Source organism: Crinia signifera, chromosome 7 (genome assembly GCF_055691185.1).
Source record: "Crinia signifera chromosome 7, ASM5569118v1, whole genome shotgun sequence".
NCBI lineage: Eukaryota > Metazoa > Chordata > Amphibia > Anura > Myobatrachidae > Crinia > Crinia signifera.
In genome coordinates this window covers 180,555,734-180,580,811 of record NC_139223.1, presented here as the reverse complement: position 1 = coordinate 180,580,811, position 25,078 = coordinate 180,555,734, and the positions used below count along the sequence as shown (strand labels likewise).

The 25,078-nt window shown below is 47.3% G+C and overlaps 1 protein-coding gene across 10 annotated transcripts in view; it reads right to left on the bottom strand.

The window, feature by feature from the left end:
* Positions 1–20,884: 20,884 nt before the first annotated feature.
* COL6A3 (collagen type VI alpha 3 chain) overlaps positions 20,885–25,078 on the bottom strand; it is a 162,762-nt gene continuing 158,568 nt past the window's right edge. For all 10 annotated transcript variants that reach the window (XM_083154546.1, XM_083154545.1, XM_083154544.1 and 7 more), the window contains 2 exons: positions 24,719–24,892; positions 20,885–21,829 (listed from right to left, as the gene is read on the bottom strand). In XM_083154546.1, coding sequence (XP_083010672.1) covers positions 21,789–21,829; positions 24,719–24,892 — 215 coding nt within the window. In that variant the 3' untranslated portion in view covers positions 20,885–21,788. The remainder of the gene's footprint in view (positions 21,830–24,718; positions 24,893–25,078) is intronic.

Sequence of the window (25,078 nt, the reverse complement as noted above, 5' to 3'; positions counted from 1 at the left end):
TGGAGGGACTGGCAGAGTGGATCAGCAGACGATGAGCGTCTTGCAAGGAAGATCAGCCTAGCAGCAGCATTTAAAATGGATTGCAGTGGCGAGAGTCTGTTCTTGGGAAGACCAGTTAGGAGACTATTGCAATAATCAATGCGGGATATAATGAGTGCATGGATAAGAGATTTGGTAGTGTCTTGTGTGAGATACGGTCCTATTTTGGATATGTTTTTAGATGCATGTAACATGATTCGGAGACAAATTGAATGTGGGGAACAAAGGACAGTTCAGAGTCGAGGATGACCCCAAGCAACGAGCTTGTGGGGTAGGGTAGATTGCCGAGTTGTCAACATCGATGGAGATATCAGGATGGTGACTGTTCTTAGCTGGTGGGAATATAAGTAATTCCGTTTTGGAAATAAATAGGGTCTAGGCGTCATTATCTACAGCTACGCCCGCTGTAATATCCTGCCACTGTACTACAACTTGACACATTTTTCTGGACTTGCTTACAATAAGACATTATATACTGTAGCCTCAGATGTTCTGTCCCAAACAATGCAGCCAAGAGACACATCATTCTCTCCTGCAATGTGTGACTGTTCTGTCACGTAGTTTTTATAAGGCTGATGTTTTAGCTTCTGCTGTAAATAACCCCTTGTCATCGAGGACATTCTCCAGAACCAGGTCTACGCACATTGAAAAACATTTGCAAAGAACCAAATGTGACCTTGGCGCATTAATAAGAGTGTGATTAATATTACGTTACCTAGACAACGATAAAGCAATGATCAGTGTTAGAGGTGCACTTCCTTCTAGTGCCATCGAGGCATTCTACCCACTGTGATGTGGGAGAATTATGAGGACTTATTGGGAACTCGCCTTTCCTTACTGGACAGGAGAGCCGGAGCAGGATCGTATAGCTAATAATAACCAGTAGTAGTTAAACTAGTTTATTTTTGTGGGTTAAAGCATTTATTTCAGTAGTGAAATATAGTTCCAGTCAGGCCCGCCATCAGAGGGGTACTGCGGGGCCTGGCGTCCTGGGTAGGGATGGCCATCGTTGCCTTTGCCATCAATGTTTAGCATCGATGGCAAAATTGCAACTGACCATCAATGGTCCATAACTATGCAATGGATGACATTGATGTTTTTACATATCAATGGTCATCCATTTTCTCTGACTGATTGGCCTGTGTGCCAATCACAATATGGGGGCGGGGCTTCACGGGTGTCCTGGGCGGAGCTATGCTCCGAGTCCCAGGAAAAAGGAAAACGAAACTATTCGTTTTACCTTGACATCGATGGTGGGAAACCATCTGGTTCTCCCCATCGATGGCAAAACTATTCGACATCAGCCATCAACCATTGATGTTTTCTAATCGTCGATGGCCATCCCTAGTCCTAGGCCCGAACAGAGAAGAGGCCTGTTTGGCAGAAGTGTTGATCGGTGTTGCCAGATGATTGCAGCTAGAATACCGTGTAGCAGCCAAGCAGATCCAGCGGCAGCTCCTGATTGGCTGTTGTACCGTAAGCTCCAATTGGCTCATGACCGGCTCCTTATATGAGAGATGCCACCAGCACTCTCTCTACCTGGTACTGGTACTTTATCACTTTCCATTTTATCACTTGGTAAGTCTTATGCTGTGTACACACGGGGGAGATATATTGCTCAGCCATATATGGCTGAGCAATATATAGCTGAGCAATATATTGCTCAGTTTCTACTTTACATCAGCGACCAGAGATGGTCGCTGATGAAAAAGAAACTGCCGGGGGGAGCCCAGCAGTGGTAATCAGCTGGTCGCAGGAGCATGTTCCTGCGACCAGCGATCACCACAGGGGCAAAAACGGGAGCGCGCACCCGGCGATATATCGCCGGTGCACACTCCCACTGCGGGCAATATGGTCGATCAGCGACCATATTTCCCGCGATTTTGCACAAATTCGCCCCTGTGTGTACGCACCTTTAATACGTTTGGTCCTGTATATAACAGGCTTCTATAAAACATACCGATAAACAAGGTTTTGTATACTGAATCAAACCAGTCTTTGAAACTCAGCTTCAGGGCCTGATTCAGAACTGATCGCTCATCTGTAAACTTGCAGATGACTGTGAGTAAATAGCCACCGCCCCGACGGAAATCCCACCACATGTAACATCAGGAGTGTATTGTGAACGAATCGCTATTTGCTCTCCACCCGCAATTCCCAAAACATTTTCCCAGTCTTTGCAAATGTGAGTACGTCTGACTATATCGGTCATCTGCTGATCAGGACTGGTGCTGAGGACACAGACCCTCCCTTAAAATGCCTGGGCACGCCTGCATTCCCCATAAAATGCTGGGTATTCCCTGCTACCGCGCCTATCTCCGCCCCCTCTGGAGCGAACGGGCCGGCTAGTGTGAAACGCCAAAGCCGTTCGCTTCTGCGGTTTGCACATGTGCAAAACCGCAGGCGTGCAAATCACAAAACATCAGAGAATGTTCCGAATTCAGCCCGCTATGAGTGGTCTGAATCGGCCCCATTGTTAAAAGCACTTTTTTTTTATGTGGGAACAATCTTCTTCATTTTGTCAAATGAGAAGCCAATATCCCCATTATCATTGCATCAGACTGGGACGGGATTGCAGCACTGGTGGAACGTGTCAGCAGTTACATCCGTAGCACCTGGACACATTGATAGATTCTGTGGACTGATCCAAGAAGCATCAGTAACAGCATTAAAAACATAAGACAGCTCCAATCTTCAGTGTTACAGAAACGTTCCATCTCCAATAATGGTAATCGGCATTCAAAGTCTGTAAAGAATTGGGCTCCAACTCCTATAACCTGGTTCAGTTGCTCTTGTGAAATGTGAATTCACATTGCGTCTGAAATCGGAATATTCTATTTCATTTGAACATTTTTATATAGGTATTTTAAGAGAGTCTATGGATGAAAATGACTTATGCTCAGGGCCGGCTCTACCACTAGGCAGCTTTAGGCAGCTGCCTAGGGCGCCGGGATCTGGGGGGCACCACCAAGTCTGCAAATCAAAAAATCAAGGAGGTCTATGAGGATCCTTGTTGTACTTAATGCAGGTGGCGGCTGTGGAACTTCTAAGACCTTCCCTTTCCCTTGAGTCATACTTCCTACATTGCTGCCCCCTCCTCCTTGTACTCTATTGTGGGTGGCAAAGGGGAGGGTGCGGAGGAAAAGCAGGGGACTTGGCCACCTTCGGGGGAGGGGTCATGGGGATTGGATGACCACATGATCTAAAAAAAATGGGGGGGGGGGGGATTTGGGGGGGGAGTAGGTTGAAGTTTTGCCTAGGGTGCTGGGAAGCCTTGCACCGGCCCTGCTTATGCTGCGTTCTCATTGCCGTCCCTGCAAAATCCCAGGTTTTTGTTCCCGTGTTTTTGGCGGAGCACAGAGCATCTCAGCTCTACAGACCCCATTCATACTGCACCTTAGACCTGGGAAATTCCTGTGTCTGCCCCGTTCACACTGCTTCCCCTGGTATGCCTACCATCAAGTGTGTGGCATCTAAGAGCAGCTTTGATTGGCCGTTTAAAAAGCAGCTTTGAGCAGTGCAATGAGCTTGCATTTTGTGAGAAAAACCCGGGTCTAGCCTGTTCACACTGCCACATACCTGTGTATTACCCAGGAAAAACCCTGCAAAAACCTGTGTGTAATTCCCGGGGCATAACACCCGGGAATTTCACAAAGACCCTTTCATACAGAGACGCGACATGGGAAATTACTGCTCGTCCAGGTAAAAACCCGGGTTTTTGCGGCAGTGAGAACGGGGTATAACATGGGAGTTCTATTTCACATGGGATTTTACTATGAACAACCAGATATCTTCTAGAAGGTGATAAATAAATAAGTAGAAGATTCGGATTGGTTGCCCATGGCAACATCCCAGGTGAAATAGAACTCACATCTTAGTAAATTCCCCCCTTATGAATTTCCATTTTATTGATGATTTCCACTAATGTACAATTTACGGTATCCGGATGATACTTCTCAAGTGTCGACACACCAAAAAACCCCTGAAAAAACTCAAAGACTTTTTCACGTGGCAACTTTTTTCATGTAGACCTTTTGCTTGTGTTGTCCTTTTCAGTGTCGACCTTGTGTATGTCGACATTTTGTGACTGTCGACCTTGCATGTCAGCCATTGGTGTCAACCTATTGACTGTCTGTCTAGCCACTGTAGACCTTTTAATCCTTGGGGCCTTGGGGATGATGTCATAAGTGTCTCCAGGCCAACGATCAAAATGTGATCAAAAGGTTGACACATGCAAAAAGGTTGATTTGCATTAGGTTGACATGGTCAAAATGTCGACACAAGCAAAAGGTCGCCGTGAAAAAGGTCGACATGGAAAAAGGATGACCAGCTTTTTTCCGTGTTTTTTTTTTTTTTAACTGACTTAGCGACCATCCCAGTGTGCATAGAGGGAGGACACAATAGTACCCAGCGCAGTGCGGCACCGAGCCCGAAGCATGAATAGCGCAGCGAGCCGTGCAAGGGGACGTGGTACAGTTATACATTGTCCATGCCGACTTTTGACTGTTAACCTAGTACCATAGCTGCCTACCCTCCTGCATTCTGCAGGAGACTCCCTGACACAGCAGCAATCTCCATCTCTCCCTTATTAGTCTAGCAATCTCCCTCATGTCACCTAGCCCACATTACACTGTTACATCATAGTTACCTCCCCCCTGCATTCTGCAGGAGACTCCCTGACATAGCAGCAATCTCCATCTCTCCCTCATTAGTCTAGCAATCTCCCTCATGTCACCTAGCCCACATTACACTGTTACATCATAGTTACCTCCCCCCTGCATTCTGCAGGAGACTTCCTGATATAGCAGCAATCTCCCTCTCTCCCTCATTAGTCTAGCAATCTCCCTCATGTCACCTAGCCCACATTACACTGTTACATCATAGTTACCTCCCCTCCTGCATTCTGCAGGAGACTCCCTGACATAGCAGCAATCTCCCTCTCTCCCTCATTAATCTAGCAATCTCCCTCATGTCACCTAGCCCACATTACACTGTTACATCATAGTTACCTCCCTTAATGCATTCTGCAGGAGACTCCCTGACACAGCAGCAATCTCCATCTCTCCCTTATTAGTCTAGCAATCTCCCTCATGTCACCCAGCCCACATTACACTGTTACATCATAGTTACCTCCCCCCTGCATTCTGCAGGAGACTTCCTGATATAGCAGCAATCTCCCTCTCTCCCTCATTAATCTAGCAATCTCCCTCATGTCACCTAGCCCACATTACACTGTTACATCATAGTTACCTCCCCCCTGCATTCTGCAGGAGACTCCCTGACATAGCAGCAATCTCCATCTCTCCCTTATTAGTCTAGCAATCTCCCTCATGTCACCTAGCCCACATTACACTGTTACATCATAGTTACCTCCCCCCTGCATTCTGCAGGAGACTCCCTGACATAGCAGCAATCTCCCTCTCTCCATCATTAGTCTAGCAATCTCCCTCATGTCACCTAGCCCACATTACACTGTTACATCATAGTTACCTCCCCTCCTGCATTCTGCAGGAGACTCCCTGACATAGCAGCAATCTCCCTCTCTCCCTCATTAATCTAGCAATCTCCCTCATGTCACCTAGCCCACATTACACTGTTACATCATAGTTACCTCCCTTAATGCATTCTGCAGGAGACTCCCTGACACAGCAGCAATCTCCATCTCTCCCTTATTAGTCTAGCAATCTCCCTCATGTCACCCAGCCCACATTACACTGTTACATCATAGTTACCTCCCCCCTGCATTCTGCAGGAGACTTCCTGATATAGCAGCAATCTCCCTCTCTCCCTCATTAATCTAGCAATCTCCCTCATGTCACCTAGCCCACATTACACTGTTACATCATAGTTACCTCCCCCCTGCATTCTGCAGGAGACTCCCTGACATAGCAGCAATCTCCATCTCTCCCTTATTAGTCTAGCAATCTCCCTCATGTCACCTAGCCCACATTACACTGTTACATCATAGTTACCTCCCCCCTGCATTCTGCAGGAGACTCCCTGACATAGCAGCAATCTCCCTCTCTCCATCATTAGTCTAGCAATCTCCCTCATGTCACCTAGCCCACATTACACTGTTACATCATAGTTACCTCCCCTCCTGCATTCTGCAGGAGACTCCCTGACATAGCAGCAATCTCCCTCTCTCCCTCATTAATCTAGCAATCTCCCTCATGTCACCTAGCCCACATTACACTGTTACATCATAGTTACCTCCCTTAATGCATTCTGCAGGAGACTCCCTGACACAGCAGCAATCTCCATCTCTCCCTTATTAGTCTAGCAATCTCCCTCATGTCACCCAGCCCACATTACACTGTTACATCATAGTTACCTCCCCCCTGCATTCTGCAGGAGACTTCCTGATATAGCAGCAATCTCCCTCTCTCCCTCATTAATCTAGCAATCTCCCTCATGTCACCTAGCCCACATTACACTGTTACATCATAGTTACCTCCCCCCTGCATTCTGCAGGAGACTCCCTGACATAGCAGCAATCTCCATCTCTCCCTTATTAGTCTAGCAATCTCCCTCATGTCACCTAGCCCACATTACACTGTTACATCATAGTTACCTCCCCCCTGCATTCTGCAGGAGACTCCCTGACATAGCAGCAATCTCCCTCTCTCCATCATTAATCTAGCAATCTCCCTCATGTCACCTAGCCCACATTACACTGTTACATCATAGTTACCTCCCCTCCTGCATTCTGCAGGAGACTCCCTGATATAGCAGCAATCTTCCTCTCTCCCACATTAGTCTAGCAATCTCCCTCATGTCACCTAGCCCACATTACACTGTTACACCATAGTTACCTCCCCCCTGCATTCTGCAGGAGACTCCCTGACACAGCAGCAATCTCCATCTCTCCCTTATTAGTCTAGCAATCTCCCTCATGTCACCTAGCCCACATTACACTGTTACATCATAGTTACCTCCCCCCTGCATTCTGCAGGAGACATCCTGACATAGCAGCAATCTCCCTCTCTCCCTCATTAATCTAGCAATCTCCCTCATGTCACCTAGCTCACATTACACTGTTACATCATAGTTACCTCCCCTCCTGCATTCTGCAGGAGACTCCCTGATATAGCAGCAACCTCCCTCTCTCCCACATTAGTCTAGCAATCTCCCTCATGTCACCTAGCCCACATTACACTGTTACATCATAGTTACCTCCCCTCCTGCATTCTGCAGGAGACTCCCTGACATAGCAGCAATCTCCCTCTCTCCCTCATTAATCTAGCAATCTCCCTCATGTCACCTAGCTCACATTACACTGTTACATCATAGTTTCCACCCCTCCTGCATTCTGCAGGAGACTCCCTGATATAGCAGCAATCTCCCTCTCTCACTCATTAGTCTAGCAATCTCCCTCATGTCATATAGCCCACATTACACTGTTACATCATAGTTACCTCCCCTCCTGCATTCTGCAGGAGACTCCCTTATATAGCAGCAATCTCCCTCTCTCCCTCATTAATCTAGCAATCTCCCTCATGTCACCTAGCCCACATTACACTGTTACATCATAGTAACCTCCCCTCCTGCATTCTGCAGGAGACTCCCTGACATAGCAGCAATCTCCCTCTCTCCCTCATTAATCTAGCAATCTCCCTCATGTCACCTAGCTCACATTACACTGTTACATCATAGTTTCCTCCCCTCCTGCATTCTGCAGGAGACTCCCTGATATAGCAGCAATCTCACTCATTAGTCTAGCAATCTCCCTCATGTCATATAGCCCACATTACACTGTTACATCATAGTTACCTCCCCTCCTGCATTCTGCAGGAGACTCCCTTATATAGCAGCAATCTCCCTCTCTCCCTCATTAATCTAGCAATCTCCCTCATGTCACCTAGCCCACATTACACTGTTACATCATAGTTACCTCCCTTCCTGCATTCTGCAGGAGACTCCCTGATATAGCAGCAATCTCCCTCTCTCACTCATTAGTCTAGCAATCTCCCTCATGTCACCTAGCCCACATTACACTGTTACATCATAGTTACCTCCCCTCCTGCATTCTGCAGGAGACTCCCTGATATAGCAGCAATCTCCCTCTCTCCCTCATTAATCTAGCAATCTCCCTCATGTCACCTAGCCTACATTACACTGTTACGTTTTGGGGGGGAAAAGGAATGAGAGATAGATACATTTACATTGAATCATCAGCACTATTCCCCAGCACTTTAGCAAGTATAGTATCTCTTACTAACTGCTTTGGGGCTCATCTACATTTGGATATGTCATTTTAAAATATTCCTCTCAGATGTAGCAGTACACACCCACGCTTCTAGGTGCCACGTTCACAATCTCTTTTCACAATCTCTCCATATATGGAACTAGACACGCCCTTTGGGTGGAGCATGACACGCCCCCTCAACGGGACGCTGTGCAAAATTTTATTACCAGCTATATTCTCCCTGAAACTAGTTTTCAAAAGTAGGCAAGTAAGCCTAGTACCCTTTAAATTGTTTTAAATGATGTCTTATTGAATTGTGTTTTCATGTACTACACTGTTGGCTGCCCATTTGGTAGTCCTTACCTTAAAAGCTTATGAATGTTGGGGAGAAATATGGCAACCTGCATAGAGCAACTTCTGAAGGAAGTGTTTACTCATAACGTTGGACACATTATTCTACAGTATCCTTTTTTCCATTCCATATTAATGCTCTTGGAAAATGCATCTGCCAGTATGATTAAAGGATTTATTTTTACATATACAGTAAGTACTGACATACTGTTATACAAAATATTCCCTACATATTCCTTCAAGATTCACTTTAAGGTTATTTTATTTCTAATTTCCACAATAGGACGCGACGGACGTAATTCATGGAGTTAACAGAACATTATTACAGTTAGGCCGAGAGAGAGGGGGGAAAAATGAAATTCCTGCACTTTTTGTTGAGTAGTTGCCATAGTAATCAGAACAAAACAATGTATAGAGAGAACTCCGTTTCCTGCCGTATTTTTTTAATGAGCTGATCTTGGACGTTATTCCAGTTTTCCATTAGTGGGATGCTTTAACCCCTTGTGGGCTTCCATAACATGGCCCCATTCTCACACACATTCTCCGTTATCTGTTTTTCAGTCTTATCTGAATAGTTCTTGGTCATTCTCATCGGCCCCTTGTCCGGTCCTTTCCTTCCTCTCTGCTTCACATTTCTGTGACGCTATAAATCTCCAGGTAGTTTATCCTAAAAGACAGTAGTGTGAAAAAGGCATCGATGGGAACAATACTATGGCCCTTATTCAGATCTGATTGCAGTACAAATTTGTTTGGAAAATGGTCAAAACCATGTGCACTGCAGGTGGGGCAGATGTAACATGTGCAGAGAGAGTTACATTTAGGTGGGGTGTGTTGAAACTGAATTCTAAATTGCAGTGTAAAAAGAATGCAGTCAGTATTTACCCTGCACAGAAACAAAATAACTCACCCAAATCTAACTCTCTCTGCACATGTTACATCTGCCCCACCTGCAGTGCACATGGTTTTGTCCATTTTCCAAACAAATTTGTACTGCGATCAGATCTGAATAAAGGCCAATGGGCGAAATTTAATAGGATGAGAGATTCAGAAAGTGAGAGATTTTTAAAGCGGAAATCAGTTACACTGCTAAACCAGTTTGATTTTGCAGTGTAAATGATTGCCGCTTTAAAAAAACCTGGAGATTTCTCACCATATCTCTCACTTTCTGAATCTCGTCTCATCCCATTAAATCTCACCCAATATGTATGCTATAATGTTCTGCAGATTGCTTCAGAACCCTTTATGGGACTCCTGGAACAGGTGCTGGCTTTCTTCCATCTTTGGGGTAATGACCAGTGGCGGCTCCCTAGGTGGGCCTGCAGCGCACTTCAAAATTTAAACAGGAAAGCCGCACAAACTGTAACCGCAAACACTGACTCACTGGCAGTTGGTGTGGTTCCCCTGTTTGAATGTTGGACCATGCTGCAGCCCCACCGCTGCAACTGCCACTGTTAATGGTTCACAAGAACTTAGGGCCTTATTCTGGTTCACTCTTTCTGACAAAATCCTTCTTAGATGGACAAAACCATGTGCACTGCAGGTGGGGCAGATGTAACATGTGCAGAGAGAGTTAGATTTGGGTGAGTTATTTTGTTTCTGTGTAGTGAAAATACTGACTGCTTTATTTTTACACTGCAATATAGATCTCACTTTGAAGTAAAACCCCACCCAAATCTAACTCTCTCTGCACATTTTACATCTGCCCCACCTGCAGTGCACATGGTTTTGTCCATCTAAGAAGGAGTTTGCCAGAAAGAGTGAACTAGAATAAGGCCCTTAGTAACAGTCTGTGCTTTGGACAGACTGAGTCAGTGTAATGTGTTGTTGTCATCATTCACAAGTCCAGCCTACTAGGTCTGTTCAGCACCTTCAATCTCATATTTACCATGAATGACTGAAGAATCCTCACTCCTCCTCCCTGTTGTTATGTTGTCTGTCCAGTAAAGTCCAGACACTTATTATACTGTAAGTCCCTGTTTTATTTCAGCTTTGTAGTGTTCAGATGTGATCTGTACAGTGTATGCCTGAGAACACTGTTGGCTGGGGACTACATTCCAGGAAACTCCTCTCCTCTCAGTCCCTGCACTCCTCCATATAGTATATATCACTTGTACAATACTGTATAAAACTGCGATCATTTCCTCCTCATGCATCTCGGTTTCCATGAGCAGGACCGTGTCTTGTCTAATGCTTGTACAAATGAGGACACTTCTACTCCCTTTTTTGGAGTCATCCCTTGGTTAAAGACAGTGATTTTGGAAGTTACAGATGTTACAGAACAGTATATGTAGTAGTAGTAGCATGGACTGCAGGGAGATATTTTGCTAAACATCCTAGCACCTCATGTGTGTGTACAGAGGCGTAACTAGATTGCTGCGGGCCCCATAGCAAAGTTATGAAAGGGCCCCCCCATCATCACTAAAATGCCTCTTGGGGGGGGGGGGGGGGGTGTCGGGGAAAGAGGAAAATAAAGAAAGGGCTTCAAAGGGGGGGGGGGTGAAGGACAGGGGGTTAAAGAAGTGAGTTATGCAACCATTAAGGGCATTTCTCACCTTTTGTCCTTGTATCCCCTATGGGCGGCAGCGCGCCGCATCCGTCTTCTGTCTTGCCACTGTCAGCTCGGGGGGCCAATTCCCGAAAGCGCTGCCACTGGAAACGAGAAAGAGCATCAGCCACTTCATTCTCGACCCCGGGCACATGTCGCGCCCTGAACAATATGTTGAAGCGCAAGCATTGGAGAAACAGGTGACTCAACACGCGCAACACGACAAGAGATTTGGCCCTCTGGTTGTTGATGGCGTGAACCGCCCCTAAATTATCACACCAGAAAAGCAGACTCCTGTTCGCCAGGCGAGGCCCCCAGATCTCCATGGAGACCATGATGGGGAACAACTCCAACAGCAGCAAGTCTCGCGTCAGGCCTGACTCAAACCAACCAGGGGACCAAGGAGCAACACACCAACTACCAGCTAAAAAACAACCAAAACCAGTGGAACCTGCGGCATCAGTGAACAACTGCAACTGAAGGTTGTCCACTACAGGGGCCAACCAGATCCGCACACCGTTGAAATACTGGAGGAATGCAGCCCAAACCTCCAGGTCTCGCCTGATCTCACTCGACAGGCGGACTAGGTGATGCGCCCTGGCCACCCCTGCAGTGGCACACTCTAACTTTCTACAAAATAACCTGCCCACAGGTATAACTTTGCAAGCAAAATTCAGCTGCCCCAGCAAAGACTGAGCTTGACGTAATGGGACCTTCTTGGCTCGGCGACACACGTCAATGGCCTCCCCGAGCTTCGTGACCTTATCTCGCGGCAGTGAGCAAAGCCCCTGCACGGAGTCAATCTGGATCCCCAGAAAGGAAAGACACGTAACAGGGCCCTCCGTCTTCTCTTCTGCGATCGGGACCCCGAAGTGACGGAAAAGAGAACGGATACAATCCAGGATTGCCACACACCGTGTGGACCCAGCCAGCCCCACGCACAGAAAGTCGTCAAGGTAATGAGCGATCCCGCTCTCCCCTGACGACTGCTTCACACACCAATGCAAAAAGGTGCTGAATCTCTCGAAAAAGGCACAGGATACTGAACACCCCATCGGCAAACATCTGTCGATGAAATACTCCTCTCCTATGCGAAAGCCCATTAACCTAAAGGCATTGGGGTGTAATGGAAGCAGCCGGAATGCGGATTCAACATCGATCTTAGCCATAAGGGCCCCTGTACCGTATGACCTAACCATAGCCAGAGCATTGTCAAATGACTGATAAGCCACTGAACAGCACGATTCTGGGATGGCGTCATTGACAGAGAAACCCGCAGGGTAAGACAGATGCTGAATTAGGCGGAATTTGCCAGGAACCTTCTTGGGCACGACTCCTACCAAGGAGATAACCAAGCCATCTACCGGGGGCTGATCAAAGGGGCCGGCCATACGCCTCAACTGTAACTCTTTGTCCACTTTTTCCCTTAACACTTTGGGGAGTGAACGAGCAGACTGCAGGTTTCTGAAGGGGCCCCCTCTAACTACGCCCTGAACTGGCAACTGGAACCCCTGACTAAAACCGTGAAACAAAAACTCCGCAGTCGCCCTATCCAGGTATCGGCTAAGCCAGCCGGCCATCGCCTCGACCCTAACCGGGGTATGAGCCCTATCGAGGATTCCCGGAGGGACCCGCCTTGGAGGAGGACCCTGCTCCCGCCCCTCTGCCGGGGCGGCCGCCCCGAAAGCAGCTTGAGGCAGGATGGTTCCCCGAACAATTGATGCAGACATGTTTAAACCTGCATTTTTGTCCCAGCTGGCAAGAGGTGTTGTTATAGGCGTAACAATTCCCCTTTGCCTGTACTGTTCCTGCAGGCCGGGCCTCAGGCGCAGGACGTTGTGCCTGCGGGGTGCCCGATGAAACCCTGGGCGCAGTGGAGGGGGCCACAGCAGCAGCCGTAGCGACACCCTCGACTGCACTCAAATGGAACAAAAAGAGGGGGGTGAACAATCGCACTGGCAGTGTTTATAAGGTAACCCCTTGTTTCAATCAATATTCATAGACTTTATTATGTGGGGTGTGCTGTCTCTTCAAAAGTAATTTGAGCAATAACAAGGGAAGAGAAGAAAGACTGTTATGTACGTGACACACTGTTAGGACAAGAAAAATTAATAAAATGTAACCTTTAATTGTTTATTTTAAGATTTGCGACATATAAAAACAATTGCCAAGGAGGCAAAGAGGAAGAAACAAAGTGTTTTTAAAAGAGGGGATATAGATCCTCTCAAATTGAACCCCAATGTCCTGTTCCCAGTGTAATTGCTAGATTAGGTGCGTGTTGCTGTATATCTTACAGTGTGTACCCACTCATGAAATAAACAAATCTGTTACAATTTTCACTTAATTAAGTTACTTTTGTTTAATATTAGTTTATAACACAGATTGCTCCCAAGAACTGTGCAGATAAATTAGGACAGCAAAGTAAATATGTCTGTTAGGTCCTTTTAAACATCAAAAAAGGGTTGTCGCCTAGTATCTGCACAGATATTGCGCAGTGTGTAGCACAGTCTTAAATAATAATAAATAATAACAGACTACGGGGCCGGCTGGTAGTACACGTGCCATATTTCACATCTAAAGTGTACCCGTTAGATCTGATATTGGGAACACAAATCGGCTGTTAGTGTTCTCCGCCGTTTGTTTAGTTCCTCTCCGCAGGGAAAGTGGCTTGTACGTATGCCACTGTTCCCGGCTGTGCTGGTAGTGCGTCGGTGTCTGTGGGGAGATCACAGTCAGTGGTGAGGCTGTGGTTCTCCAACTCGCAGACCCGCGTTGCGCTCCGTCACTGACACTGCGCCTAACAGAGGGACGCACCGGCCGGGTGCTGTATTTGCACTGGCGTGCTGTAATCACATCTGAGTCTTGGGAGACCGTGGTTAGGTTCTGACCCCACAGCTCCTATCAGATGCGCCCTGTGTGAGTGGATACTGTAACGCCCTATACATCAATCAAAATACATTTCATGGGGGAAGGGGACATGGGGATATTTCACACACATGGGGTGAAATGTAATAGGATGAGAGATTCAGAAAGTGAGAGATTTGGTAAGAAATCTCCAGTTTTTTTAAAGCGGCAATCATTTACACTGCAAAACCAGTGTGATTTTGCAGTGTAAATGATTGCCGCTTTAAAAAAACTGGAGATTTCTTACCAAATCTCTCACTTTCTGAATCTCTCATCCTATTACATTTCACCCTAAGTGTGTCTGGTCAACACGCGTGTCGCCACCAGCTTCATCAGGACCAACCAGGTGAGTGCCCTGAAGTCCCTTATATACCTACCCCTTCCTGCATACTAATGAGTCAGGGGCGGGTGTGTCCTCAGTTTTGCAGCCCTTAATTGGTCTTTAATTGGTCTCTTGCCTTGCTGCCAGCATTGCTGCAGCCCTAAATTGGTCTTTAATTGGTCTCTTGCATTACTGCCTGTGTCAATATCATTAACTGGTATATCTTAACTGCATAAATAATTTGACCCTAAACGGAAAAAAGCAATCATTGAATATGAATGTGTATCACAAGAAATTTGTGTTTCTAAAAAGAGCTACATAGAAAGATATTGAGAAGATATTGTAAGATATACAGCACCACGCACCTAATCTAGCAATTACACTGGGAACAGGACATTGGGGTTCAATTTGAGAGGATCTATATCCCCTTTTTTAAAAACACTTTGTTTCTTCCTCTTTGCCTCCTTGGCAATTGTTTTTATATGTCGCAAATCTTAAAATAAACAATTAAAGGTTAAATTTTATAAATTTTTCTTGTCCTAACAGTGTGTCACGTACATAACAGTCTTTCTTCTCTTCCCTTGTTATTGCACTCAAATGGACCCTAACCACTTCCATCCACACCTCCACATCCTTACACCCTAGGTCTAATATATGCAAGCAATCCTGCTTGCGCCGGAACTGCTCGTCGTAGGTACGCCAAGCAGTGCCGCCATATTTAAGGTGCATGTCATGGACCATATGAATGTACCTGATGACATTCATTTGCTCATCAGGTCTGTCCTCTAGGTAGCAGGCCGCGAAAATGCAGATACCTGCCAGCCAATTATCATAGGAGCGGTAGACCTCCGCGCCTATCCTCCTTTTACCCTTGGCCTCTTTGAACGCCTTCTTGGAGTCCTCCGTCAGGCTAAATACATCAACAAAATCCCCTTTCTGAATTTTAACCCTACAGCTCTCTCTAAGGCACCTCAACACTGCCGTGTAGTCGCAGTGAACCACCCCGGGAAGGTTCCGCCTCTTGCGTTCCCTACGTGATAAGGCCGCCTTCTTCCTACGCTTGGTCCCCTGTGCCAAGCGCCCAGCAGCCTTTTTAGCATACTTAGCAGCCCGCTTGCGGGCCTTAGCCGCGCTGCCGTGGTCAGACCCACCGGCAGAAGAAGAGGAAGAAGAAGTAGATCGGGTGCCCTGGGAACTACCTGAAGAACCCCCAGAAGCAGACCCTGCCCCCTCCTCATCAGAGGCCTCACCTGACGACTCCGGCTGAGCAGCCCATGTGTCATCGTCCGTATCGGCATCGTCGGCCGTGTCGACCTCCTCGCTGTCAACACCGTCAGCGTCAGGGAAATCCTCTTCCATGGCGGTATCGTACTCGTCTGGGATGGGGGCTGGGCGGCCCGAGGCCAGACGTGAGGGACCCCGTCTACTGGCCCGCCGTGGGGTAGGTTCAGTGTTGTCAGGGTTACAGGTAGACCTCCCCTCCATCACCGCTATGGCGTCACCCATATCTTGGATTGCCCGCATGAATTGGGAGCAACCCCGGGTGACACCCCTATTGGCCGAAGTCGGTGACCTCCCACTAGCACCGTCACCCCCCGCGTCCCATGGCATGGCCTGCACCAGGGGAGCCAGAGCCCCAGCAACCGAGGACAAAGCAGCAGAGAGGACCTCGGGGTCAAAGGCCATGTCGGCAGATCCCGCCGCAGGGCCACGACTAGTCCTCTGACCGTGTCAACCCCCGCGGGCGGAGCTTCTGCCACGAGCATGCCCAGAACCGCTAGGCCCACCACCCGCAGCGTCACCCCCGGCAAGCCGGGACCTGTTGCCCAACAAGTTGGGCAGAAGTGGCCTCGGGGACCCCGGCGGGGAATCCCTCGCTATCCCCAGGTACTGGCGCGCCCCCGCACCGACCCGGGCCCTGGCTGGCGTGCGCACAAGCGGTGCCCTTTGAGCCCCAGCAGCAGGCTGGGAGCTCTGAATGAGCCCCCTATCAGACAGAGGAGACACGCTCCTCTGCGACCTCGCAACCTCTCCCCGGCCGTGTCCCCCCTCCGTCTCCTAGCAGGGGCCGGGAATGCAGAGGCAGCATTAGGCACACTACCTCCCGCGGACGCGCGCCGCGCCGCAGCTCCACGCCGCCCACCAGCCGACCTGGAGGGGGCCGCACCCGCAGCCCGGGGGCTGGGGCTAGCAGACACGGCCCTCCTCACACGCCGACCTGCGGGAGGCGCAGACGCCGATGCCGCGGGCGATCGCGCGGTAAGTGTGGAGGCGGGCAGCTGGGCATCCTCCGCAGCAAAGCGTGCAGGCAGCCTGGCAGAACGCCGTGGGCGCGGGGACCACGAGGACATGGCCCAGCAGGGAAAGGTGCCTAAAATAGGGACAAGTGCAAGCTCAAGGGAAAACGTCCACTCACCAAAATTTCATCAGGAAAGAGAGGAAGACTCCTCCCTTTCCTGACCCAATATTCAGCTAACTCAAGCACCTTATTGGATCCCCGAGTCACATGCTCCCCAAGGGTCACACACACAGCCTGGGATGTCACACAGCCTGGGATGTTTAACCCATTCCATGCCTAGTGCTGGCATTACATTAATCTTACTGTTACTGAATCTGTTAGGAATATAATTGTCAAGTATTGGTAAGAGATATGTGCATTGGCAAACACAGGGGGAGGGGGGAGAAGGAGAATTACATTTTTTAATACAACAATAGCAGTAGCATAGAATTTATATATTAATAGGACTACTATTAATAAGACATTATTTCTATGATGTATTTGTCTGAGTAAGGCATCACTCAAACGAAAGGTCTTGGTCTGTAGATTTGTAGATATTGGTGTTGTAATTGGTTACTTTGCATTAGAGTTCTGTAGTAAAACACTCGATGGAGGACACCGTGCACATCACCTAGTACAATTTTAATAGAGCTGCTGAAACAATGCAGTGTGAGAACTTCTCTACTGTGTGTTTGGTACTTGTTTCCTAGCACGGCGCCACCGATTTTGATTGTATCCATCGGGTCGGAAAAATCGCGTCGGTCGCATCGCATGCCAACCAAATCGCATGTGATGCGATTGACGCGATCGACCCGATTTTTACATTGGAATCAATGTAAAATGGTCCCGAGACCCGATTTTACATTGATTTCAATATAAAAAGCCCCAAAACCCCCCATTTTTATATCAAACCCCCCTCATGTTTGAAATGCCCCCCCCCCCCATTGTTAACGCCACCCCACTATTGACGCTAACCCGAAGCGTGGCGAGCACAGCGAGCCCGCGAGGGGCGGCGGTACGCGTCCTCCGACCTTTTCATACCCCTACTATCCACGTCGGCATGGAGTTGATCTTCTAAAGTGTGGCGAGCACAGCGAGCCACCGAGCCCGAAGCGTGGCGAGCGGACGCAGATACCTTTACAGGTATCCGCATCCCCTCGCGGGCTTCACAGGTATCCGCGTCCCCTCGCCACGCTTCGGGCTCGGTGGCTCGCTGCACTCGCCACACTTTATAGAATCAACTCCACGCCGACGTGGTTAGTAGGGGTATGAAAAGGTGGGAGGAAGCGTACCGCCGCCCCTCACGGGCTCGCTGCACTCGCCACGCTTCGGGTTGGCGTCAATAGTGGGGTGGCGTTAACAATGGGGGGGCATTAAACATACTTTTTAACCATATTCAATGTGAAATGGGCCATATTGCCCATTTCACATTGTCACCTATGTAAAATCGGGTTGATCGCGTTGATCGCATCGCAGGCCATTATAATGGCCCGCCACCAACGCGATCAACCCGATTTTCACTTTAAAAATAATTTAACATTGTTCCCTATGGGAAAATTGCGTTGATCGCGTCGGTCGCATCACGGCCACTTATTAGGGGCCGCGATGGACGCAATCAACCCGATTTTGTCTTTCACCGGCAAATTAGCTGGTGATTGACAGAAAATCGGGTCCATCGCGTTGATTGTATGCCTTAAGTGCCTTAAACTTAAGGCATACAATCAACGAGATGGGCGCCGTGCTAGGAAACAAGTACCGTGTGTTTTGATCTGAGCATTTAATCAGCACACCAGACCAGAGAGCAGCATCCAGCAATGAGATAGGAATTGTAGCTTAAAGTGGGAGAATGTGTGCTTAGAAAAGTCAGTTGTCTGTCTACTGTATGGGGTATATATATATATATATATATATACTGTACATACATACAGTATGGGTGTGAGAATCAGAAAGTGAGATATTTTGGGAGAGTTTTCCCATTTTTCTAAAAAAATTCTTTAGAAAAATGGGAAAACTCTCCCAAAATCCCAAAATCTCTTACTTTCTCACATTTATATATCATTTGGTCCATTGTTTATTTTTATCAATGAACAAAATTCAAAGTGAATGTACAGAAGAGAAATCTAAATCAAATCAATGTTTGGTGTGACCACCCTGCTTGCAAAACAACGTCAATTTTTCTAGGTACATTTGCAGACAGTTCTTGAAGGAACTAGACAGGGACGTTGTTCCCGGCATATTAGAGCCCTAACCACAGATCTTCTGGGGATGGAGGCTTGCTCAAATCTTGTTATCTTTTCTTGTAACCCCAGACAGACTCAATGATGTCAAGATCAGGTCTCTGTGGATGCCATATCCTTGTTCTTCTTTATGCTGAACTTGCTACAGAATAAAATTGGAGCCAATCAGATGCCTCCTTGATGGTATTGCATGATGGATAAGTACCTGCCCGTATTTCTCAGCATTGAGGACACAATTAATCCTGATTTGCAAAGAACCTCAACCATGCTTCTTTGTTGCTTGCAGACGATTATTATTGTGCACTTCGGTGCACTCAGCCCTTCGGTGAACAAACTGCCTCCCGTTAAAGTCAAGTATTTCAAATTTTGACCCATCAGTCCAAAGCACCTGCTGCCATTTTTGTTAACCCAATTGAGTATATTTTTGTACATAGTTGAGTGGCATGGCCTTGTTTCCAACATCAATGGTATGTCTTTTTTGGCCACAATTCCTCCATGAGGACCTCTTGTGACCAGAATTTTTGGAACAGTTCTGAGCTGACATGGTGTCTTTCATTGTTTTCTTAGCAACCACTGTGCTTAGGGTGCTTATTGTTGCCCTGTTCTTTGTGCTTCTTCAAAAGACCTTGAGCAACACATCTTGCAGTATAACTAACATGTGTCTTGTTTGCCACCGTGTATTGCCGTAACATGTAACTGTCTTCTACAACCTCACCTCACTGACTGTTTCTCATCCAGTTTTAAGTACCCTGTGCAGCTGTTTCTGTTTCAGTTTATGTGTTTCAAATCAACATATAAATGAAAAGACCAATGCATTCTCTAATTGGAATTTTAGTCTAAAAGTGCGGACATGTGTACGAACGATAGATCCGTGAACGGCGTTGTTCACAGATATATCGTGACGGCTCTGTGACACAGCCGATGATCTAGAGATATATATCGGCGCATCATGCTGTGTGTAGGTGCTATCTGCCGACCACCTGTACAGCTGCGCCGGGAGCTGCTGGTGATTGACAGGTCAGTGGGCATGCTCATGCAAATGCACCCGCCCACTTGTGGTGTCAGTTCCGACGAATCGGGCAGTGTGAATGGAGAACACGCTGTCCGATCCATCTCTGTAGATATATCTGCAGGTCAATTGATCTGCAAATATATCTATAAGTGTGTACCCAGCTTTAGGTCTTTGTCACCTTGCTTCACTGTATCTTAGGAATTCCATAAAATTCTGTGTATACCCTATGATGAGCTAAATTGCGTAAAGAGGCCGGGAGGCTCCAAAAATTGGGCCCTCATCCCAGACACCTGAAAGGGTGGGCAAGCCTACCACATTTTCCTGGATCCCCAACATTCTCCCTCCCACATCGTCTTACCTCGCCGGTCAAATACCGGCATTCCTGGCTGTACATGAAGGGGGAGGGGCTAAAAGTCTGAAAATTACTTAATTTTAGCCCTGCCCCCTCCTTGTACACCCGCAAATCGTAGTCTTTCCTGCAATGGGGCGGGGCTTGATGATGCAATGCTCCATCTCCCCCCCCCTCCCTCCACCCCGAGCGCAGCTGAAAGTCTCCTCTTCGGGCTTCCCCTGCATATGTTACATCTGCCCCATCTGCAGTGCAGCATGGTTTTGTCCATTTTGAGAACAAATCTGAATTAGGCCCATAATTCAAATATTAGAGCAGGCATGTCCAACCTCGAACAGTGCAGGATTTAGTGATACCCAGGCTTCAGCACAGATTGGTAATTCTAAATTAAGTCACCTGTGCTCAAGTATGGCTCTCACGAAAACCGGGACTGTTGGTCTGCCTTGAGGACCGAGGATGGAAATGCCTGCACTACAGAGAGTTCTATATTAGAAAGTAATCCTGCACTTGTTTCCTTGGATCAGCACCAGGGCAACTGTCCCTGCTCAGGAAGGGGAAGTAGACAGTTCCTAAAGTTAGTAGATAAGAGAATTTAAGCGCCATGAGTTTTTTTTTGAACGTTCTGTTGAGTTTCCAGGAAATCAGCACGCAACAAAGGGTTAAACACCTCTTCATTCTTTATTCATACTTTGTCTCATCTCCCTTCTTTTAAAAAAACAAAAAAAGACATACCGAAACAAGAACACCCCATTCCCAAATTTATAACAAGTCATTTCCCGACCCAAAGTTTACAAAAAAACAAATAACAATAAAAGACCCGAACAAAACAAAATGTATTCTCTCGCTCAGACTGCATGGATTGCAGCTATCTCGCAGTTACCTTTTTACATCCCAAGTGGTAAAACCTAAAAAGCGATTTAACCCTATGCTGCCGGGGAACCTGCTAAGCACTGCTCTGCAATATTTGACAGGCCCCCTAATGGCGGAGAAAGGGATGACACCTGTCATTTCTCAAGGGACCTGCTATACACAGTGGAAGGTTAAGTGCTGAAATTAGAAACAATATTTATTCTTGTAATGCCTACAAGGGCTCACAGTTCTTTTCCAGAGCTAATGATGTGGTGAAAAACAATTGGCAGCAACAGGGTCACCAGAGAACGGAATGGAGAGAAGGGAGGTACGGTGGGAGAAGCAGGTGTTTTTAGAACGTCGGGCTAGAATTTATTCATGGTATCCCTTAACATCGAAAATAAAATCTGACAGGTATCAGCCGCTGGTTGCTTGGAGTCCCAAGTGCCAAATAACCCTTTCAGCGCTGCAGAGACCAGTACAGTATTGCACTACAGGGCATGAAGGAGGTTTGTACCGCCGCGCCCTCTGAAGCAGTGAAAGGGTTCATTTTCCCGCCAAAGTCTGCACCAAGTCCATAGAAATATTAGCACCATATTGATAAATCTTGTGATCCTCCCCCACACTATGCGAGGGCAAACTGGTAGGGGGCAGAGGGTGAGAGGAGGGGCAGTGCATCCTAGGCTCCTCTAGAGAGGTAAGAGTCTGGGTCCTTTATGTTCCGATTGCGGAGACCACAACAGGATTCAGAGGTGCTGTAAATAAAGATAAAAAAATGGAACAGTCAGTTTATCACTGAAAACGATATTTACAAACAATATATATATATATAAAAAAAATTCATATTACAGTAAAAATCCAGATCAGAATATAAGGAAGATATATCAAAGCTTGGAGATAAAGTAGAGAGAGAGAGAGAGAGAGAGAGATAAAGTGCCAGTATCAGTTCTTAAGTGCCATGTTCCAGGCTGTGTTTGAGCTGCCACTGATCACAGGGAAGTTTTTCCAACCTCAGTCTTCACTGCCAGCATTGCAGGGTTAATTTGTTGGGAGCCAATTAGCCTACCAGTATATATTTGGATTGTGGGAGGAAACCGGAGTACCCGGAGGAAACTCACGCAAGTATGGGGAGAATATACAAACTCCACACAGTTAGAGCCCTGGTGGAAATCTAACCCATGACCTCAGGACTGTGAGGCAGTAATGCTAACCATTACACCATCCATACTGCCCCAATCTGTCTGCTGTCGCCATAGCTCTGTTGATTTTTTCGTCACCATGCAAAACAGGTTCCCTTGAGTACAAATTTGACTTTAGGGAAAATAAATAAGTAACACAGTACTAACTCTGGAGAGCATGGAGGGTGTTCTAGCCCTGAAATCTGTTTCTAGGCCAAAAAAAAGCAAGTCCACTTGAATAGGTTCCAAAATGTCTGTACGAATTTGCTTTCAGGGCTCAGACTTTTATCATGTTAAGATCTTGATGCAAAACTTGCTTTGTTCTGATGTTTACAATTTCACAATTTTCTCCACTTTTCTCATTTTTGATGTGCAAGGCCTTCTGGGACGTTCATCATCTTTGACATCCTAACTAAGGGCCTTATTCTGATCGGTGCGGCCGGATCCAAATATGCGGCCAGGACCGTGCGTGCGAAACCCCGCCTTCCATACGGATCGCCAACTCCGTCCGTACGCGGTAAGAAGCTGGCCAAACGGACCGCACGTGTATTTTTCATGGAATACGCCTCCTCCATCTCAGGGAACCTCCCTCATCATTCGATGGTCGCAGACCATCGAATGCAGGACCGAGTGCTCCACCAGCTCCCGCAACCTCAGACCACACAGACATTTTTCAGTGCAAAAGCAGGGATCTGGGCGGGCAGCTGACATCCGGCGATGTCATATGTCCGCCCCCTACACGTGCGTCACGGCCGCATTACCATACGTACGCCCAGCGTTTGCATGGGAACGCCCATGAAACGCGGGGCGTATGCATATGGTAATGAGCCCAAATAGCCCTTCACGCCCCTCTCCACCCCCTGTTAGGAGTGTTCACATTTCATGCGGGATTTGGCCGTACGCCCCGCTCGCACATGCGCAGAGACGCCTCTGCACATGCGCAGACCCAAAACATCGGCGGCACGAACGCACGCAGATATTACCGCACCAACCAGAATAAGGGCCTAAATCTTTTGAGCATCTCAAACACATACACATGATGTGCAAACTGCCTCATACGCTTCAGTTAGCATATAGAAAGATTTAGTGGGCATTTGCTCAATTTAAATAAAAATATGAAGTTAACACGTTGCCCTAGTTTTGAACCATGCATTTTTATAATGCAACTACTTCGAACATTGTGTGACAGCAAACTATCTGTGCAAGAGGGGCGAAACGTACAAAAATTGTTTGGATAGTCTAAGATCAACTTTCCACCACTCCTTTTGAACTCATGCAGTATGGTATATACTGTATATAGCCACACCTTGTATTTCAGTAGAACATTGATTATCCCGCACCTGATGGTCCGGAACCTCTTTTAATCCGTACACACCAGGTGCCAGGCGGAAGCTAATATTAGGTGGGTGCAGATGTAGAAGGGGCTTAAGAGGGAAGTGGGAGGGTGTGGGCATTCGAGGGGGGGGGGGGGGTGTTGTGTTGTGAGGGGGGGTCATGTTGGATGGGCTGATACTCGCTGCGGTGGCTTGGACTTCCTGCGAGTCGGAGACAAGCTGCGGGTGGGGGGGGGGGGGGGGGGCCAGGGGCTAGGGGATCGTGCTGCATATAGATCACATCACCGTTAAGCCGGCATCCTGTGCTGGAGCAAACAATGCCGGATAATCGGTGTTCTACCTGTATATACAATGAATATGCAATATGAACTAAATAATAAAAAAGTTTTGGTACTTATGTAGTATCTGGGCGTCCGATTTAGAAATCGGGTCGGATCGGGTCCATCGCATCGCATGCGACCATCGGATGCGATGCGATGCGATGACCCGATTTTTCCATAGGAATCAATGTTAAAATGGACTGAGTCCATTTTAACATGGAATTCAATGGGAAAAAGGGGTCCTTTTCATACCCCTACTATCCAAGTGGGCATGGAGTTGGATATAAACCTGTGGCGAGCGTAGCGAGCCACCGAGCCCGAAGCGTGGCGAGCGTAGCGAGCCCCGCGAGGGGACACAGAATACCGTCCCCACGCGGGGCTCGCTTCGCTCGCCACGCTTCGGGCTCGGTGGCTCGCTACGCTCGCCACAGGTTTATATCCAACTCCATGCCCACTTGGATAGTAGGGGTATGAAAAGGACCCCTTTTTCCCATTGAATTCCATGTTAAAATGGACTCAGTCCATTTTAACATTGATTCCTATGGAAAAATCGGGTCATCGCATCGCATCGCATGCGATGCGATGCGATATCGCATCGCATCTGATTGTATGCCTTAACTTAAGGCATACAATCAAAAAATCGGAAAGCCCAGATACTACATAAGTACCAAAGTTTTTTTTAAAGCCAACCGAAGTAAAATTGACCTCTGACCCCAAATCAAAGGTAACTAAAAACACACTGGTTATACTTAGAAATGTGAAAAAAATAAAAAAAAACTAGTGATTGCTCATTCAATTCTAAAGTGACTTACCTGGAATACAAATCTTTTCACATTCTTTCTGTGTGCTGAATCGGTTCTCATTTCCTCCGCAGCCGCCGTACCAGAATCGGGCACAGCTCTTAGTTTCGGGGTCATAGTACCACTTCAGAACAAACTCCCTGCAGGTACCTTCCTCCTTCTGCATCAAACAGGCCTCAGGGCCCACTAGGAGAAAGACACAAACATTCAGTGTGAGCAAAAATTCCCATGACAACAATGATACCAACCCTTGCATATCATTTAGCAATATCAATCATAAACCTAATCTGTTTTATGGGTACGAGTCCTTGTGTAACATCGCAGACAGTTACCAAAAGTTTCGAAATAACATCAATCTTTGAAATTATTTGA